The sequence below is a fragment of the Kryptolebias marmoratus genome, linkage group LG18 (genome assembly GCF_001649575.2).
Source record: "Kryptolebias marmoratus isolate JLee-2015 linkage group LG18, ASM164957v2, whole genome shotgun sequence".
In the NCBI taxonomy this organism is placed as follows: domain Eukaryota; kingdom Metazoa; phylum Chordata; class Actinopteri; order Cyprinodontiformes; family Rivulidae; genus Kryptolebias; species Kryptolebias marmoratus.
In genome coordinates this window covers 13,111,855-13,128,112 of record NC_051447.1, presented here as the reverse complement: position 1 = coordinate 13,128,112, position 16,258 = coordinate 13,111,855, and the positions used below count along the sequence as shown (strand labels likewise).

The window sequence follows — 16,258 nt, the reverse complement described above, 5'->3', positions numbered from 1 at the left end:
GTGGGTTTGGTTTAAAGCTTTATTTACAGTGTGATTAAAACCAGTCAGCAGTGGTTGATACAGCTGGTTTAATTTTGATATTTAAAAGAGTAGCATGTGAGAGGATATCTTAAAAAATTGCTATTCAAGTTTTGCAACACTAGAGGTCAGTATTCATCTGTGATGGTTGATTTGTTTTGGAGTGATTTAGAAATGACAAAAAAAGGAAATATCTAGGACTGAGTAAAGATTGTGACTCTTAAATGTTGAGGTACGTTTGAGGAAAACTGTGGAGCCTTTTCTCTTGTGTTGGTTGGTTTAAAGGTTGAAGTATATCATGTGAGTTTGAAAGCTGCATAAAATGTATGAGTGGGTGAGAATAAATGCATCTTTTTGTTTCATAAATCTCTTAAACAACTTTAGACAGGCTCAAAACTACCAAAAGCTCAGTCGTTTTCCGACTTTCAACCCGTTAAATGTCAGCTTAATTATTTGAAATATTAAATATTTATTAAAAAATACACAAACAGATCAATAATTTGGGGGTTTGGTGGTGAGGTTGGACTTGTCAAAGATCACCAACAAAACTGATATGATTGCATTCATATTTTTTGATGTGGTATCAGATCCTCCCTCTGGACACCTTTAGGCCAGAAATGTTTCATTAACTTCCATTAAAACCACATTTTTTTAAATCTCACTGCTGTTACAGTATAAAATTATGCATTCTGTCATGTCAGCATTTCATTTAGAGGAAAGGTAGTATTTAATATTTGCACCATATTTCACCAGATTCAACTGTATTCTCATTGTAGACCGATGCATGAAGTTACTGTAGTTTCTCCATTCATTATGGAGGAGGGCCCCAGGAGTTAATTTTTTTCTTTAAGACATGTTTCATGTGTCTTTGAAAAGCTGCTTGAGTAGCTTATTAAAAGAGTTAAGCAGAGAAGAAAAAAATATTAAAGTATGAGGATTTATTGCAGATTTTGTATACACGTACACTTTGACCACAAAAGTGTCAAAAGAAACTAGCAGTGCATTAAGTCAATTTTATTTGTAATATTTAACATATCCAAAGCTCTGTTCACCACTAAAACGCCATCCCTTATTATTTAATATATAGAGAATACTGAACTTCTTAGTGTTTTTTTGTCATAATGAAATATTTCAAGTAAATAAATGTGCATTTGAAGGGTTGAAATCCTGAAAATGATTGCGTGTTTGGTAGTTTCAACAAGGCTGAAGTTGTTTAAGGGCTGACAAAAATATTGACGTGTGTTGGTTTTATAGCAGTTTTTTGTGCGTTTACATTTTTACTACGAAGGTGCAAAATCCATCAATGGAGAATAAAAGACATGTAAGAGTAAAAGACTTTTTTTATTTTTTCCTAAAACAAAAATGTCCTGGAACAATTCATGCCACAAGCTGTAAAAACTGCCAAATCTAAAAAAAAACTGAAAGGTTTAAAATAATGTACAAAACTGCCCGAGGAAGGAGAAAGTGTTAATGTTTGTGTCTCTATTTTTAAGTTCTCTTTGTGTGCCTCTGTTTGCCTCAGACCCTCTGGAAGTGAAAATGTCACCCTCAGCTGCATGGAGGAACTCCCAGAAAGGTATGAACACAGTTTAGTCTGTCTTACTTCTCTCCTTCCGTTGTTAGTTTTGGCTCTGTGTTTATCTGAGCATCGTTAGCCTGCAGAGCAGGAAACGGACCTTCGCTGCTTTCAGGAGTTAGCCCACTCACAAGAAGACTGACGGCAGCTGTAGGAGTGAGTAAAGATGATTAAAGAAAGCAGGAGAAAAGAGAATAGGATCCAATGTGTCTGCAGAGAGGAGCAATAAAAAAAGGATTGTGCTGTGAGGACTGTGTAATGATTGTTAGTACCAATTTATTGCTCCAGTAGTTTTAGTGTGGGTGTGGAAGCTTCATCAAAAGGGAATAACTCTGTGTTTTTTAATTAGGAGACAGTGGTTTTATTGAAATTCCTGCTGAAAGCCAGACTTTAAATCTGCGTACGTCTCAGAAAATCAAACTTTCATGCGATAGATGCGCTCCGTTTGTTGGCGTTTAAAACATAAAAGCTGATATTAAAGGAGAAATAAAAAAACATTTACCCAATGTTAATCATTTGGAATAACTTGAGCCGTCACCCAGTAAAACTAATGCAGTTTAAACTAGTTTTCCTTGTGTTGCTTTTAACACCTTTACCTTTGTCCGTTTGTCTGTCTGTGTTCAGATGTGTCAGATTGTGATAAGACATCTCCAGCTGATCCTGGATCTGCTGGCAGTACAGCAGCAGATAGCCAAGCAGAACTGGGTGGGTAAGTCTGCTGGGAAACTCTTAAAGTAATAATTAGATGCACATCTACAGCTGATTAACTTGTGGAGTCAACCCAATTCAACAATTGACTTTAGGAAACAAACTGTAACTTAAGCAGTTTTACAGATATTAAGCTAAACTTTGGTGTGGTAGTAGCTGAGAGTCCTTCACAACAGATAGTTGAAGAGCTAACAGATCATATGAGATCACATGAGAGTGTGCATAAATGTAATTTACACGGTTTGACCAAAACAGCTGTAACTTCATCATTTCTCATAATAAGATGTTTTTGGTTTAAAACTTGATATGCGTTCCTTCAAGGAAGACTAAGCCTTTAATTTTATTTTTCTTCTTACGACTGGGTTAGTTTCTACAAGTCAAGCTTAAGGGAGGAAAAAAAAGGTTGGTGCAGAAAACATCGCTGACAGACGTGTTTTCCTTTCAAGTCATCATTTCTTGATGCGTGCCATGTGTTTGCTGATTGGAAAACGAGCTTTGGGTTGCACTTGCAGAAAATATTTGGCTTTGAAAACGGGCAGAATGAAGGGGAAATTTCTGGATCAAATATTTAATCCACTCAGTAAAAAAAAAACAGCTACGAGCTTCTCTGTCTTTGTTTTTTTTTCTCCAGGGTTCGGTAACCGCTGCATTCAGCCTCAAGGCCCTCGGGAACGTCCTTCGGAGTGGACATGATGGAACAATCTTTTCTGCCTGTCCAGAAACCACGTCCTATCTTATCAGGATATGGACTCCCACCTGGCTGGTCCAAAAGCCAAGTTGCCACACAGAGAAACATCGCATTTTTGTGTGCAAATGTCCTCATTCCTCTGCTCAAAGTGCTGCCACGCCACTGGTTGAGAGACTTCTCCACTTCTCGTTTGCTGCCCTCCCACTGAACGAACAACAATCTTTAAAGCAAACTTAGATAATCTTTTACCCACGATGCAACCTTTTCACATAGGAGTGAAGAGGTTGCTTGGGCTGCTTTCTGTGTCCATTTGTTTTGCTCTTTTTTTATGTCCTGAAAATTACAAAAGATTGTAACACAAACAGGAGCTCTAGAGCCCGGTGAAAGTAGTACCAGCTCTGGTGTTTTCTGTTTCTGTACTCTTTTGCCAGAGTCATATGCTAACAGGATTTGGTCCTTCAATAAATGTGCTCATTCATGTAATAGCAAAGATAATCTGGAGCGAGGTAGTTTGCGTTAATGCTAATCTAACTGGCTCTCATTTGCGCCTCAAAAAGAAAGCACGAAAAGGCGTTTTCTTTAAAATCTTGGATTTAATAAACCGTGTGTGGTTTTCCATCTCCAAGAGTAGTTTTCTTCAAATACACCAAAAACTCTCAAACAAGTCAGTATTAAGATGCATAATTTATTTTAATGAAAACATGTTTGACTGTGCAAGCTTTCAGGAAGAATGAGGAACTGAGTTCTGATGTTTCCAGGCTTTATTGTAAACACAGCGAGGGTAAATGTCATGAAGTGCATCAGTAACGTCCAAACTTGTGAGCTCTATGACTCTGACTCTACACTGGGACCACGAGCCTGCCTTAGTCCACCTCTCAAAGAGGACAGTCCTCCCTCATTTGTCCTTGTCTTTGTCTCTCTGGCTCCTCTCGGTCTTTATTTGGGAATCAAAAATACTGTTTTTCCACTTTTCCCTCCTGCTCTTGTCTCCTCGTTGCTTATCGCTCTCCCGCCTCTCCAGGAAATACTCGTCACAATAACACCTCAGTGTTTCAGAGTATGAATGTTGCACCTGGAACTCTTGAAACTGGGACTTGCGAGATCGATATTTAACCTCCAGCTCTCTTCTGCAAGTCAAACTCTTAGTTTCTTCATGCTTGGTTTTCTTTTACCTGCTTCTAATCCAGTAAGAGCAGCAGCTACGGACCCAGAACTACTGTTTTCTCCTGATTGTTAACATCACTTTTATTAGCTACCGTAACTACATAGTATATGCATTGTTTTTATAAAGATACAGAACTGTACAGCGCAGTTTAGGTATATAATGTCAAAGTTCTTTTTGCTGTCTTCTAAATATTTCTATTAATAGAAGATGTAAGAAAGTCAGTGCATGATGATGATGATGATTATGATTCCTCCCCATGGACGATGTTTTTATTAGAATTGTAAATTATTCTGCGACCCGTTAGATTTTTTTTTTTTTTTTGTCTGGCAAATATTTCAGGGGATAATTTGTACTGTTTTGGTTTATATGCGTTCCCTAATAAATGTTTTAGATGGTTGGCAGAGAAAAAGCACAACCTGCCAGCCTGCCCCCCTCTGATGACTACAACGAGCTTTGAATGAGATTGTAATAATAATATTAATTAATGATGATGCTGAGAATAATACTGGTCATTCTTTTTGTAAATGGTATTTTAAAAGTTATTTTTGTACACGCGGTTGTTTGTTGCGTCTGAAGTCCACACATCCAGTCTGCGCCGCCTTTTTTCACGTGCTCCACCTTTTATTTTTATGAAATTCTGCAATTTTTTCCCCCACATTTTCCACCTTTGCTGTTTCAGTAGAAATAAATGCAACAGACTTTTTTTTTCCTTTCAAAACATCCCTCTGTGCCAACAGATTGCTTTACTTAGGCGTCTGTGAAATGTTGGCAGTTTAAATTTACAAAGTACACTTAAACAATTTTCTTTTATCTTTATATATTATTTGGTTTGTCCTCCGTTTGTTTCTGTTTAAATCTCCCCTCCAACTCTCTGTCTCTCTCTCACACACACACCGTCACACACTCACTCACAAAACCTCAAACTCAGAAAATAAGCCCACCTGTGCCTTTAAGAGCAACTGCCCTCCCTCTCATCCTTTCCTCTGCCCTCCAATCATCATTAGAGTCACGAGCGAGAAGATTCGCTGCTGCCCGCTCATCACCTCCTGTGGGACTCAGAGTCAGTGCCCCCCCCCAACACATGTCCCGTCTCTCAGAAACACACACACATAATGTTTGTATGTTGCAGAAATCAATCAGTAAAAATGAACATTAAGTGAACATCTTGCTGTTGTTCCCTTTATTCCTTTAGCAGCAAAACAGTATGAATATGAGTTTGAGTGTGTGGCTGTCAGATCAGATCTGCTCTCTAAAGGAACCCTTTAGCTTGTTAGTCATTGGTAGTTTAATAAATGTGTTTTGAGTGGGAGTGTGTGTGTGTGTTAATAGGTGGGAGTTGTCACAGCAGGAAGCCCACTTACATGTGTATGAACTGCCACGACGACTTCACACACACATTAATATGACAATCATAGCAGGTGGTACAAACACACACCAGCCTTGTATTTTACGCAGAGACCTTGAAGGTTGCGCGTTTATGTTTTCTTTCACGCGCATCGAGAGGCACAGCAGGTGGACGCTCGCGCTGTAATTAATTGCTGGCGCTCGCGCGGCGGCAGCGTTCAATTCAGATTAATTATAGAAGCGTGAATGACTTCTTCTGTAAGATCATTAGAAAGCAGAGGTGGTGTTTTGTCAGTTCTCCTAGATCCCCATTATACACACGCGACCTTTTACTGTAAATCAAGGCGGTATTGATCTACATGCATGCGTGCATTTTGGGTCAGGAAATTAAATTGACGCTAATTATCTGTTTCAGCCGATGAGTTCAGAAGCCTTTTTAAGTCATCTAAAATAAAAAATAAATAAATTGGACTAAATGTGGTGAAAATACCTCCACCTCTCACCACTCAGTCTCAGCTATTTTACTCACATTGTGATAAATAAATGCAGAGTTCTCTCTGTAGCACAAGGACACACCATGAATATTCCTTTTCTCTTCTTCTAAGAGTACAAATGGATCCAGGTTGCTGTCTTAACTGGGTCACTTCAGATTTTCCAATGAGCATTTTAACATGTTATGTAATGGCTTATAAATATAGCCGGTTAAAGATGAGTGTGTGAGCAGAAGCAGCGTGCTGCATTGGCATCCGAAGGAACTGAAATCTGTGTCAGCGCCATCTCAAAGCATGCAGAATAAAATATGAAACTGATAGTAAGTAGGCGCTGGATTTAATTCTGAGCTCAACATGGACACCAGCTTTCGCTTCTGAAAATAAAAACTGAAATGTTTTCTCAAATATGTCACTTTTTTTAAATGATTGTTTTATGTGTGTACTCAGGATCAATAGATGGTTGGTTCGTTGGTAGTTAAAATGCATTCCTTTATGGCGAGTATACCATAATAATCAGATGCTAAGTCATAATTAGGAGATAATATTTCATAAATATTAGCACAAATCAGAATTTTAAAACAATCTAACAATTATAATAATTTTCAGAATTTTATATCATGACTTTAAAGGAAAATGTTAGAAATGGACTACCACAGGCTCTAAGTTCTTGTACTACCAAAATATACAGAGCACACTTTATTTGTTTATGCTGCTAAGCCCCGCCTCCAGTCTACTATATCTGTCAATCAGTCCTAGGCTCCGCCCTCGGTTGCTTACACGTCAATCAAGCTCAGACCCCGCCCCTTCGCTGCCTGCTAGCAAGTCGTGGAAAAAAAATAGCAGCAGCGGCCGTTGGGGAAGAGAGTAAATAGAGGGAGAAGCCTCAAGATGGCTGACTCGCAGGGCTCTGTTTACCTCTCCGGAGCTGCTGCTGTCAAAGGCGCGCTCGGAAATCCGACGGAGGCGAAGGGAGCCCCGGACAATCGCTCGCAATTTCCCCGAGATTCTAGCCCGCCGCCACCCAAGAAGGTCCGAGTCGAGGAGAAGTCGAGCGTTCGACCCAGGAAACTCAGCAGGGACGGAGGTGTGGGAGGCAACGGCGGCGGGAAAGAGAAACTCCAGCAGACCTCGAAGCAGCAGAGTTACGGCGGCAGCACGGGCTTGTGGACCTTCAGCCCGTTGAAGACGAGCAGCAGCGGCGGCAACCCTCCGGCGCCTGCCACCGGCGGACACAAAGTCTTCAAACAGAGCGATTTCTTCCTCCACAAGGCGCCTTCTTCCTCGAAACCCAGGAGTAAAGATAAACAGAGAGAAAAGGCGAAGGGAGGCGGGGAGGAGAAAAAGAAACATAAACTGTTGTTGACCTCCGGGAGTAACGTTAACAACAGCGGCGATATTCGTGGATTTAACAACGTTTCGGCAGCGAAGAGAGAAAATGGGGAGGTCGCGTTGCCAGCCCAAGGTAAACTACCATGTTTTTCGTTTTTTCTTTTAAATGCTACTTTTAATTTACAAAGTTTAGGTTGCGGTGAAAGTAGAGTTGTGCTTCTCTGTTTAGGGAACTTGGATTCAGACACTTGAACGCGTCGTCTGGGGTCACGTAAATAAAACAGCCGTTATCACAACCGATGCTCGTTTGGGAAGTGTTTACATCGTGTTTATTTTATTTATTTATTTATATTTTAACTGATGAGTCAACGGACCGTGTTTGGCAGCTTGTTCACCCCTTTCTCGTTTTTTTTTTTTTTTTTTTTTTTTACCTTTTTCTTTTAATCAACGTGCAGCACTTCGGACTGTTGTGTTTGCTTTTGAGGAGGTTTATAAATAAAGTTGTTTTTGTATCAGAAGAAGGAGCAGCGGTCCGTCGCGCGACCTGGCAGTTGAATCGCAACCAGCCGCTCTCGTGCTGCGGTGGAATCGTTACGTAATTACGTAAAAAAAACGATTTTTATTTAAATACGTCGAAGCCACTGTACGCGGACTAGAACGCTCCGTTTAACAAAAGAACTCGTATTGGTAGAAGAGCGGCGTTGGTGAACATTTCGTGGCTTTGCGTGTTTCACTCCTAGCTTCTTTTTGCCAACTCAACGCTCTTGTCAACAATATGACAGCCGCCCGCCATTATGTGCCAAGTGTTGTTTTGGTGGAGCACCACGCCCCCTTCTGTAACCCCAGGCTGTTTAAGAAGCGAGCCTTGTTTATACAGTTGGAACAATGCAGCAAACGATCTATTCACTTGGTGCTTCATAAACAATTAGCCTCACCTCCTTAATGTCTCTGTTATAGCTTTCTATTAGCAGCCATTAAACGTGTGTGAGACTATAGTGTGGCTTTTAAGTGTACTAACTGGATGCCATTGTAGCTTAGTTGATTTATTTTTTTACTAGTGTTATCGTTGTTTCTCCAAACCAGTGTTTCAGAGATGCTGTTTTTTTTCCTTTTAGGCACCAACAGGAGCCCAGGTGTCAATGTGTGTGTGAGTGTATGATGTCACCCCTGTTTCCAGTTGACCAGTTTAGGAGGTCATGGCGCAGCAGTCCAGTAAAACACTAGGATGGGATGTGTTTAGGACTGTTCGGTGTCATGTTACCTTTTTGAGAAGATAAACATCCTGGTGCTGATTGCCACGAAGCAACTTAGAGATTATTAAAAAAAATAATAGGTTCATTTTAAACCTGTTCTTGATGTTTGAAAGTCCCCTTTAGTGTTGTTAGGTTGGAACATCTTCTGACAAGCACGATGTCTACACAGCTCTAATAATAATAATATGGGCAGCTGTTCAACACGTGAGACCCGGTTCTAAAAAGTGTCCTTGAGCTTTGAGTGCAGAGTTATTGTCTCCTTTCTTCTCTGAAGCTAGCTGTCGGTTTAGGAGAAGTTCTCTGAAGCCAAGTTGTGCTCTGACCTTCTTGAGGGGAAATATTTTTTTTCTGCAGGGATCCAAAGAGTATCGGATCATCAAGTTGTATTATTAGTGGCCGCGTTGCTTTTTGGAGTGAGGCTGAAGGAGAGTGTCAACATGCCGCTACTGCTGGTCACATTTGGTCTTGAAATAGAAGTTTGAAAGGTCCGATAAACATTCCCTCCAGGATGTTGCAGTTTGTTTTTGTTTGTTGCAGCCCAAAGTGTCTCGCTTCACGACAGCTTTTTTCAGAAATTAGCAATCAACGTTGCTGGTTTTTGGCTGTCAAAATATGCGCTTTTTGATTAGACTTCTTATGCTTCTAACACATTATCTACCTCATTAAATGATTGTTTGGGGGTTAATTTAACTTTTGTAAACATTGTGTTGGCAAACAGCAAATCTTCCTCACCTTTGTTTACAACTAAATTCAATGATTAGTTACAGAAATTTTCATGTTAGAGTTCAGGATATCTTGGTCCAGCTCATTTCGTGTGATCTTAGCTCCCAACTTTAGCTTTAATGCTCTCCACCGCTCGATTTCCTCCCCAGAATGACTCTAAAAGCTGCGAGGGGAAGCGTCCACTGAAGTAGTCATTGTTTCTTTTCAGAAGAAAAAGAACTTTTCTCTTTGGGCCTGATGGGTCTGATTCCGCCGTTCTCCCTCTGACTGCGTTTACATCCGGGGGTTATTTTACCGACTCGATATCTGTCCGAGGTGAACTCATCGATGTTCGAATGTAAACAAACGACTCGTAATTGTTGGAAACAAAACATGACTCTGCTGATTTTGCTCATTTATTACAAATTATGCTGTAGACTTTTGATACTGAATAATGCATATTTGATTATTTTTATCATCACTGATTCATATATACAAAAATTAAATGTAAAAACATTGGAAAATGATTCTTTTTGGCTTTAATATGGTATGAACAAATGAAACTATATATAAAAATAGCTGCAGATGTTCCTTCCTTAAAAGGCACAGGATTTCTACAGTATTAGTCTTTTAACCAACAACAGACCTGTTTTCTGGGATTTTTTTTTTAATGTAAATATAGATGTTCATTAAAGAACAGTAAAAAAGTAATAATAAAAACTAATCAAAGGCATTGAGCTGCAAACTAATGAACCCTTTCCTCATCAAATGCAGTAAAACCGGTTATCAGATCATCGTATTTGTGCGCTGTTGTCTCTTTCAGCGCTGACAGCTTATCTGGAGGCAGCATCCGTTGCCATGGTTACTTGTCGTATCCGTCGTTGTAACTTTTCAGCCCTTTCTCTGACGCGTTTCGCAACAGAAAACTTCTCGACACAGTTTGTCCTTTTCACCATGTTCATGAAGTGCTTCAGGAAGCTGAGTTCAGGTTTGTTGGCGAAGTGATTTTTAAGTACGCGTTAATAGTTGCAGACCAAGAGTGAAATCAACAGAAAAAATACACCCGTATGATTAAAAAAACGGACTGAGAACAAAGTGGTTGTAGCTTAATGAGCCAACATTTATTTTCTTGTTTCGACACCTTGCAACTACCAAATAAAATACATAAATAAATAAAAATAACCCCTCCGGGGATTAAAAAGATATTATTCAGTTCAGTTGATCCAGTATGTTTTGTGTAGTAGTTTTTGTTTTATTCAGACTCCCAGCAGGCGGGATCGCTCCGTAAAGGTTGTCAGTGTCATCGTATTGCGGCGTCTCTCACGAACCTGGCGGCAGAATTAACAAGTTTAGATCTCTGATTAAATAAAAGTAACACAGACGGCGAACAGGGGGAAAGCAGACATTAACAGGTGAATATGAAGCCCGCAGAATTGTTTTGAGTTTAAAGCATCAGCAGCCGGCGACGAGGGCCGAGCTTTAGAAACCGCTCGCCTCTGATCATCTGAATGGTGAAAACCTCCTGCTGGGTTTTTTTTTTTCTTTCCTTTTTTAAAGCCGGCTGTTGCAGCAAACTCTGATAACAAAACAAGAACAATAAGTCTAAACCACACGTTCATTTCTGCTTCCCTTTTTTTATTCTTACTGTATATTGTCAACTCTTGCTGTGCAGCCCTGGTTTGAACTTCCTGGCTGCTGTGAAACTTGAGACGGGTTTTTTTTTTTCTTATTTCTAAGAAACACCTCTCAGGATGAGAGTTATGACCTGTAATTTAAAAAAAAAACTGTCAGTGTGATGGTTTTATTGCAGGCTGTTTCCTGTGGAGAAAAAATTTATGCTTCGAAACCTACTGTTCTTTTCATTAGACGGTGCCCGTTGATGTTTTTGCCTTTTTTTTGTGCGATGGTTTTAATACTTCTCCTCATTAACTTGAAGATACAGGAGTTACAACTAACTGCACGTTGAGCTGTAAACTAAAACTAGCCAGTTAAGTTCAGAATGCTAAGGTATTTCTTTAAATATTAGCGCAGATTTTTTTTTATTTGATTCATTCACTCGTTCTCTAAGGAAGACTTCTTTGAAAGATTTTTTCCTACGTCCGCAGGAAAGCGAGCTGTCTGGGGGGAAAAAAGGCTTCCTTTTTCCAACGGTTCTGGCTGAGTTCAAAGAAGAAAGTTCTGTGGAAAGAGACGGAATCAGCAAAAAGACTGCTGTGTTTAAAAAAAAAAAAAAAAAACAAGGACTTGTATTTTTCTAATGGAAGATAAAAAAGAAATGAACGATCAAACGAAACAAGTAATGAAACATTTCATAAAATGGGAGATATTTTAGGAAAGATGAGAATTCAAAGTTCAGCTGGATCTCTGTTAGTGGTGTGATATTTACTTCTTAAACTTTTATTCCCACTTACTGCCATTTAAAGTGAGCGTTGACTTAGAATGGATGTTTGAAGATATTAATATATTTTATCTGTTGTGAAGAATGTTGACCAAACCGCAGTTAAGGTGTAAGAGAAGCAAACCAATGCGTACAGTTCGCTCACACACGTGTGATTGTTAGAGGATTCAAAGTGAGCTCTTGAGGCAATCCGTTTCTTCTGCGGAGGCCTGAATCCTGCCTCTCTGCTCCCACAGAGCACCCCGTCAAGGACAAGGCGCAGGAGAGGGAGAAGAAAAAGGTCAAGGAACGAGAGCGAGAGAAGGAGAAGAAAAAGCACAAAGCCATGAATGAGATCAAGAGGGAGAACGGAGAGGTCAAGCAGCCGATTAAAGGTTGGTGGAAACCTTTGTCTTTGTCAAAAGACATGCCGAGGGTGAAATAAAAGATTAGTTGTCTGTCATAACTGTTATTATTAATCTTACTTTATTACGGTGTTTTTTATGAAAATAAAATGATGTTACTGTTTTATTTTGAGCCATAATGGTGTGTAAATGGACTCATGCAGTGTTGTTGTTTTGCGAACTACAGTTAGCCTAAACACACTGATATTTAATATTTTGACATTTGGAAAGTTATTTCTCTTCCTGGTGCCTATGCAAATATAAATAGTATCAGACAACCTATTATTTTAACCTGTTAAAGTGTTCACACAGCCTTTTAAAAGATGGTTACGGAGTCTGTTAATAATTGGCTAAAATCCTGTAAATTAACCTTTTCTAACTTTAACATTATTTGGTCCATGAAAAAAAGTAGACTCGAACAGAGGAACAGATCCACATGTAGTCTGTGCAGATGTAACTGTGTTTAAAAGTAAACGGTGACAGAGGATTTCTGTTAGGCTGAGTTTTTCTGTGCTTCAGACACCGCTTGTTCTCTGTGTGACGTACCTGGTATTGTCATTTGTATGCGTTGAAAAAAAAAAATGGCAATAGGGCCCCAAAAGTAGCTCTAGCCCAGGGGTGCTCTTTAATCCTGCCCTGGTTGCTCAACAGAAATGCACTCAAAAGAGCTGTTAATGTCACCAAACGTGACCCACTTCAACGGGCTGCTGAACAGGTCTTCATCGTTACAAAACCTGAATCCTGGATGACAGAGAGTCTGTGTTTGACAGCAGGGAAACTGTAAGCGTGGCTGTAACATGGCAGCTTCCTTAGTGAGGTTAAAGTCTTGATTCCTCCCGTTAGGTTGACCTTTCTTTGCGCCTCGCGTCACATGGCGCTTGTGACTCATTTAGTCTGACTTTCTGCGCACGCTGATTTTGAACGTCACAGTGGTGATCTTTCACAGGAAAAGTTGAGAGCGAAGCTGGCGCAGCGTAGCTCGTCTAAATTTGTAGTAAAACTTTCTCTGTTCCTCCCACTCTTTTAGTCACTCTTCTTCACACTCAGTCTGTGTTTTCCTGTCTCTCTGAGCCTCTTGTCTTTTTCTCATCCACTACAAAAATGCCTATAATAGAATAAATATTTTAACTTGACTTTCGCCTGCCACCGAAAGGTGAAGGTGGACAATGTTTTTCTTATGTGTCTGTTTGCAAAATATCTTGTGACCCTCCGAGGGAAACTTAATGATACTCCCAGGAAGTAATAATTAGATGTATCTCCACAACTGGTTGCTTTTTGGAGTCAATTCAAGATGGCCACCACAGCTAATAGACCTTAGCCAACATAAAATCGGCTGTGGCTGAGTTAGTTTTACAGATGAGATAAAATTTGATGCTGAAAGTCACACACACACATACACACACTGTTGATGCTGAGAGTCATTCTGATCTCAGACATTTGTAGCCATTTCTTTTTTCTTTATTTGCAAGACTATAAAAAGGACCGTTGGTTTTATTCCCATCGATTTGACTTGTTTTAAAGCTACAGACGGGCAGTCTTCCCTGCTGGAATGTCATGACCACACTGTGACATTTCAAGGACTTAGCGGTACTTTAACCACATACCGTGACCAGCAGCAGGGGATGAAAATTACAGAGAGATTATCTGCGATTTTGTCATTTTTCCTACCCTCTGTAGAAACAACCCTACCTCCCCTAAGCTTTGATTCATCTTCTCATTTCATGTGAATAGTTAAGAGACTGAGTGTTAATCCTGCAGACATCCTCAGGTATTTAATCGTGTGTGTTTACGATAATAGAGACGTGCTGAAATCCACAGCGAGATCGTGAGTCAGCTGAAAGAAAACCGTGGTGGGGGAACGTCCCCAGCGGAGGGGAAGTTTTCAGTCCCAGCTCCTGTTGTGTTCAGTGAAACATTTTTATAAATGTGGCTGACGGAGAGGCTGAGGGGGAAAGTTTGGAGGATTTAATCAGAGGAAGAGTGTTTGGTTTTACAATTGGAAGAGACGACCGAGTTAGAAACGGAGAGCAGTGCCCGGTGGAGACGGGTATTGGAAATCGATAAGCAGCAAACGGCCGTTCTGACAGTAAATCTGCTTTTCCCACCTCCGAGGTTTGTGGGCTTGTGTGTGGATTTGACTGTGAACTTATTTGACTTTAAACTGATTATGACCGGTCAGCCAAGTGGTGCCCACCAGATTTGAGTTAATCATTAAGCAAGTCTTTTTTTTTTAAAAGGAAAAAAAGCAGCTGCCAGGAAATCAACAAGGAGAGCTTTACTGTCCAGGAAGCTTCTAAACTGTGTTTTATTGAATTCAAAGTGGTGCTGCAGGGTCACATTTAGTTAAACACTAATGGGGATAAAAGTAGGCCTGTAATTTTTTTTTTAGCTAATTAAGACTCAAATATGGTGTGAAATGATTTAACTCTATAATAAACACCACAAAGACTGATTGATACAGAGTTTCACTGACAGAAACAGATGTTTTACAGGTAAAAAATGAACATTTTATTGGTTTGTAATGGACAAAGTTTAATCGATAGATCAGTTCCTCGAAGCTGCAGTCAACATATTTTGGTTCTGTGCTTCAAAAAGCTGCTGGTTAAACCTTTCACAAACGTGATATTTTACAATGAATTGCTAAACAAACAAAAATAATTAACATGTCCTATTCTGTTCCTATTTGTGTCATTATAGTGTAATAAAAATTATACATTTATAAACCAATAAAATCCCGCACATTGCAGTAATAAAAAACAATTTGTAAATGTTTTTATGCTCTTTTTATAGAGGTCAGTGTGGGTAATTGGGTAAGTAAATTTTATTTATATAGTGCCTTTCAAGATAAAAATCACAAGGTACATAAAAAACAAGTAGAAAAAACTAAGCTACAATCAGATAAAAAGTCTAACGGTTTCTAAATTAAATCCAAACATATCTACAAAACAGATGGAAGAGGTCTGAAGCGTAGAGGTGATAATTGCAAATAACTTTAAATGTTTTAATTACTATAAAAAGGATTGAAACTATAAATAATTCTTCAAATAACTATAATCAGCCCAGTCAATGAAGATTGTACAGTGATGAAATAATTGTAACAGACAAATGTTGATTCGTGTTTTTGTATTTTAAAATTATAGGGTATATTCAGTCAGTCAGTCTTTATTTATAAAACACTTTTCATCCAGTGAAGTGCAACACAAAGTGCTGAAATAAAAACAGATTGGTGGAGGATTTGGTATTCTCAGAGGAAGTTTGTACGCTTGTTTTGCAGACACAAACCTTCCATATTTCTGTCAGCAGTCATCAGGCTGACGTAGGAATGTCATTTCAGACAATAACTGCAGTTTATTCATCAATACTGTCTGAGCTGATCAAACTAGACAGCTTTTATAAGCCTGTCTGTGTCGGTCAATTACCCATAATCCTTTTATTCTCCGTAGGCTTCAAACCGTACGAGATGTTTGTGTTTTCTGGGCAACATCTGGATAAACCCGCGGTTACTCGGTGGGGATACACAGTGATATCTCATATCCTCTTCAAACCAGTGAAGTGTAAACTTTTTGTATTTGCATAGGCACCAGGAAAAAAACAACAACTTCAAAATATTAAATATCAGCAGCATTTGTTGAAGCTAAATATAGTTCCACTAAAGCAGGAGCTCTGTGTTCCTGACGAGTTTTAAAACTGAGACAAATCACAAATCTCATAAACTATGAAGTCTAGGAACAACAAACTATGTTAACAAACAGTAAAGATACTACTGGAAATGAATTTAATAATTTATTGCGTCCACATTTGAGACATTAAAACGACATATTCAGCATCAGTTAGTTGAATTTTACATCACCACAAATTAGTCACGCGCCATTTGTTGAGTCAGTCCTATGTTTTCTGTGTTTGCTGATGAGGGCTGAGATTTAGGAATAAAGCGTTTGTGTTCAGAGTGAATTGGGGGGAGGGCTGACTTGTGTGTTAAAGAGCTTTTGGATTAGTCTCTTTGGTATAGTGTGTCAAATACCTTCTGTCTCTGTTGCTCTGTTTAATAATCTCTGCCTCTCATTGGTCCCTTATCTGACTCTGAACATGTGTGGAGTACCAGCCAGGCTAGAAATGCGTCCGGGTGTAAACAAAGTTGTAGCTGAAGAAGCATTCTGATGGAGTAGCACCTCTATCGCACGCAGACATGCAGTAAATCCATTA

The 16,258-nt window shown here is 39.4% G+C and overlaps 2 protein-coding genes across 4 annotated transcripts in view; both read left to right on the top strand.

Annotated features, from left to right (window-relative positions):
- The window catches only part of ptpn12 (protein tyrosine phosphatase non-receptor type 12), a 49,748-nt gene extending 45,090 nt beyond the window's left edge, over positions 1–4,658 (top strand). For 2 of the 3 annotated variants that reach the window (XM_017414849.3, XM_017414847.3), the window contains 3 exons: positions 1,541–1,594; positions 2,219–2,299; positions 2,934–4,658. In XM_017414849.3, coding sequence (XP_017270338.1) covers positions 1,541–1,594; positions 2,219–2,299; positions 2,934–2,995 — 197 coding nt within the window. In that variant the 3' untranslated portion in view covers positions 2,996–4,658. Of the gene's footprint in view, positions 1–1,540; positions 1,595–2,218; positions 2,304–2,933 lie in introns of all 3 variants that reach the window. The other variant, XM_017414848.3, reaches the window with a different exon arrangement.
- Positions 4,659–6,801: 2,143 nt separating this feature from the next.
- Positions 6,802–16,258, top strand: part of LOC108235053 (lysine-specific demethylase RSBN1L) — a 31,997-nt gene continuing 22,540 nt past the window's right edge. Inside the window, exons 1-2 of the mRNA XM_017414776.3 lie at positions 6,802–7,452; positions 11,909–12,046. Coding sequence (XP_017270265.2) covers positions 6,879–7,452; positions 11,909–12,046 — 712 coding nt within the window. The 5' untranslated portion in view covers positions 6,802–6,878. The remainder of the gene's footprint in view (positions 7,453–11,908; positions 12,047–16,258) is intronic.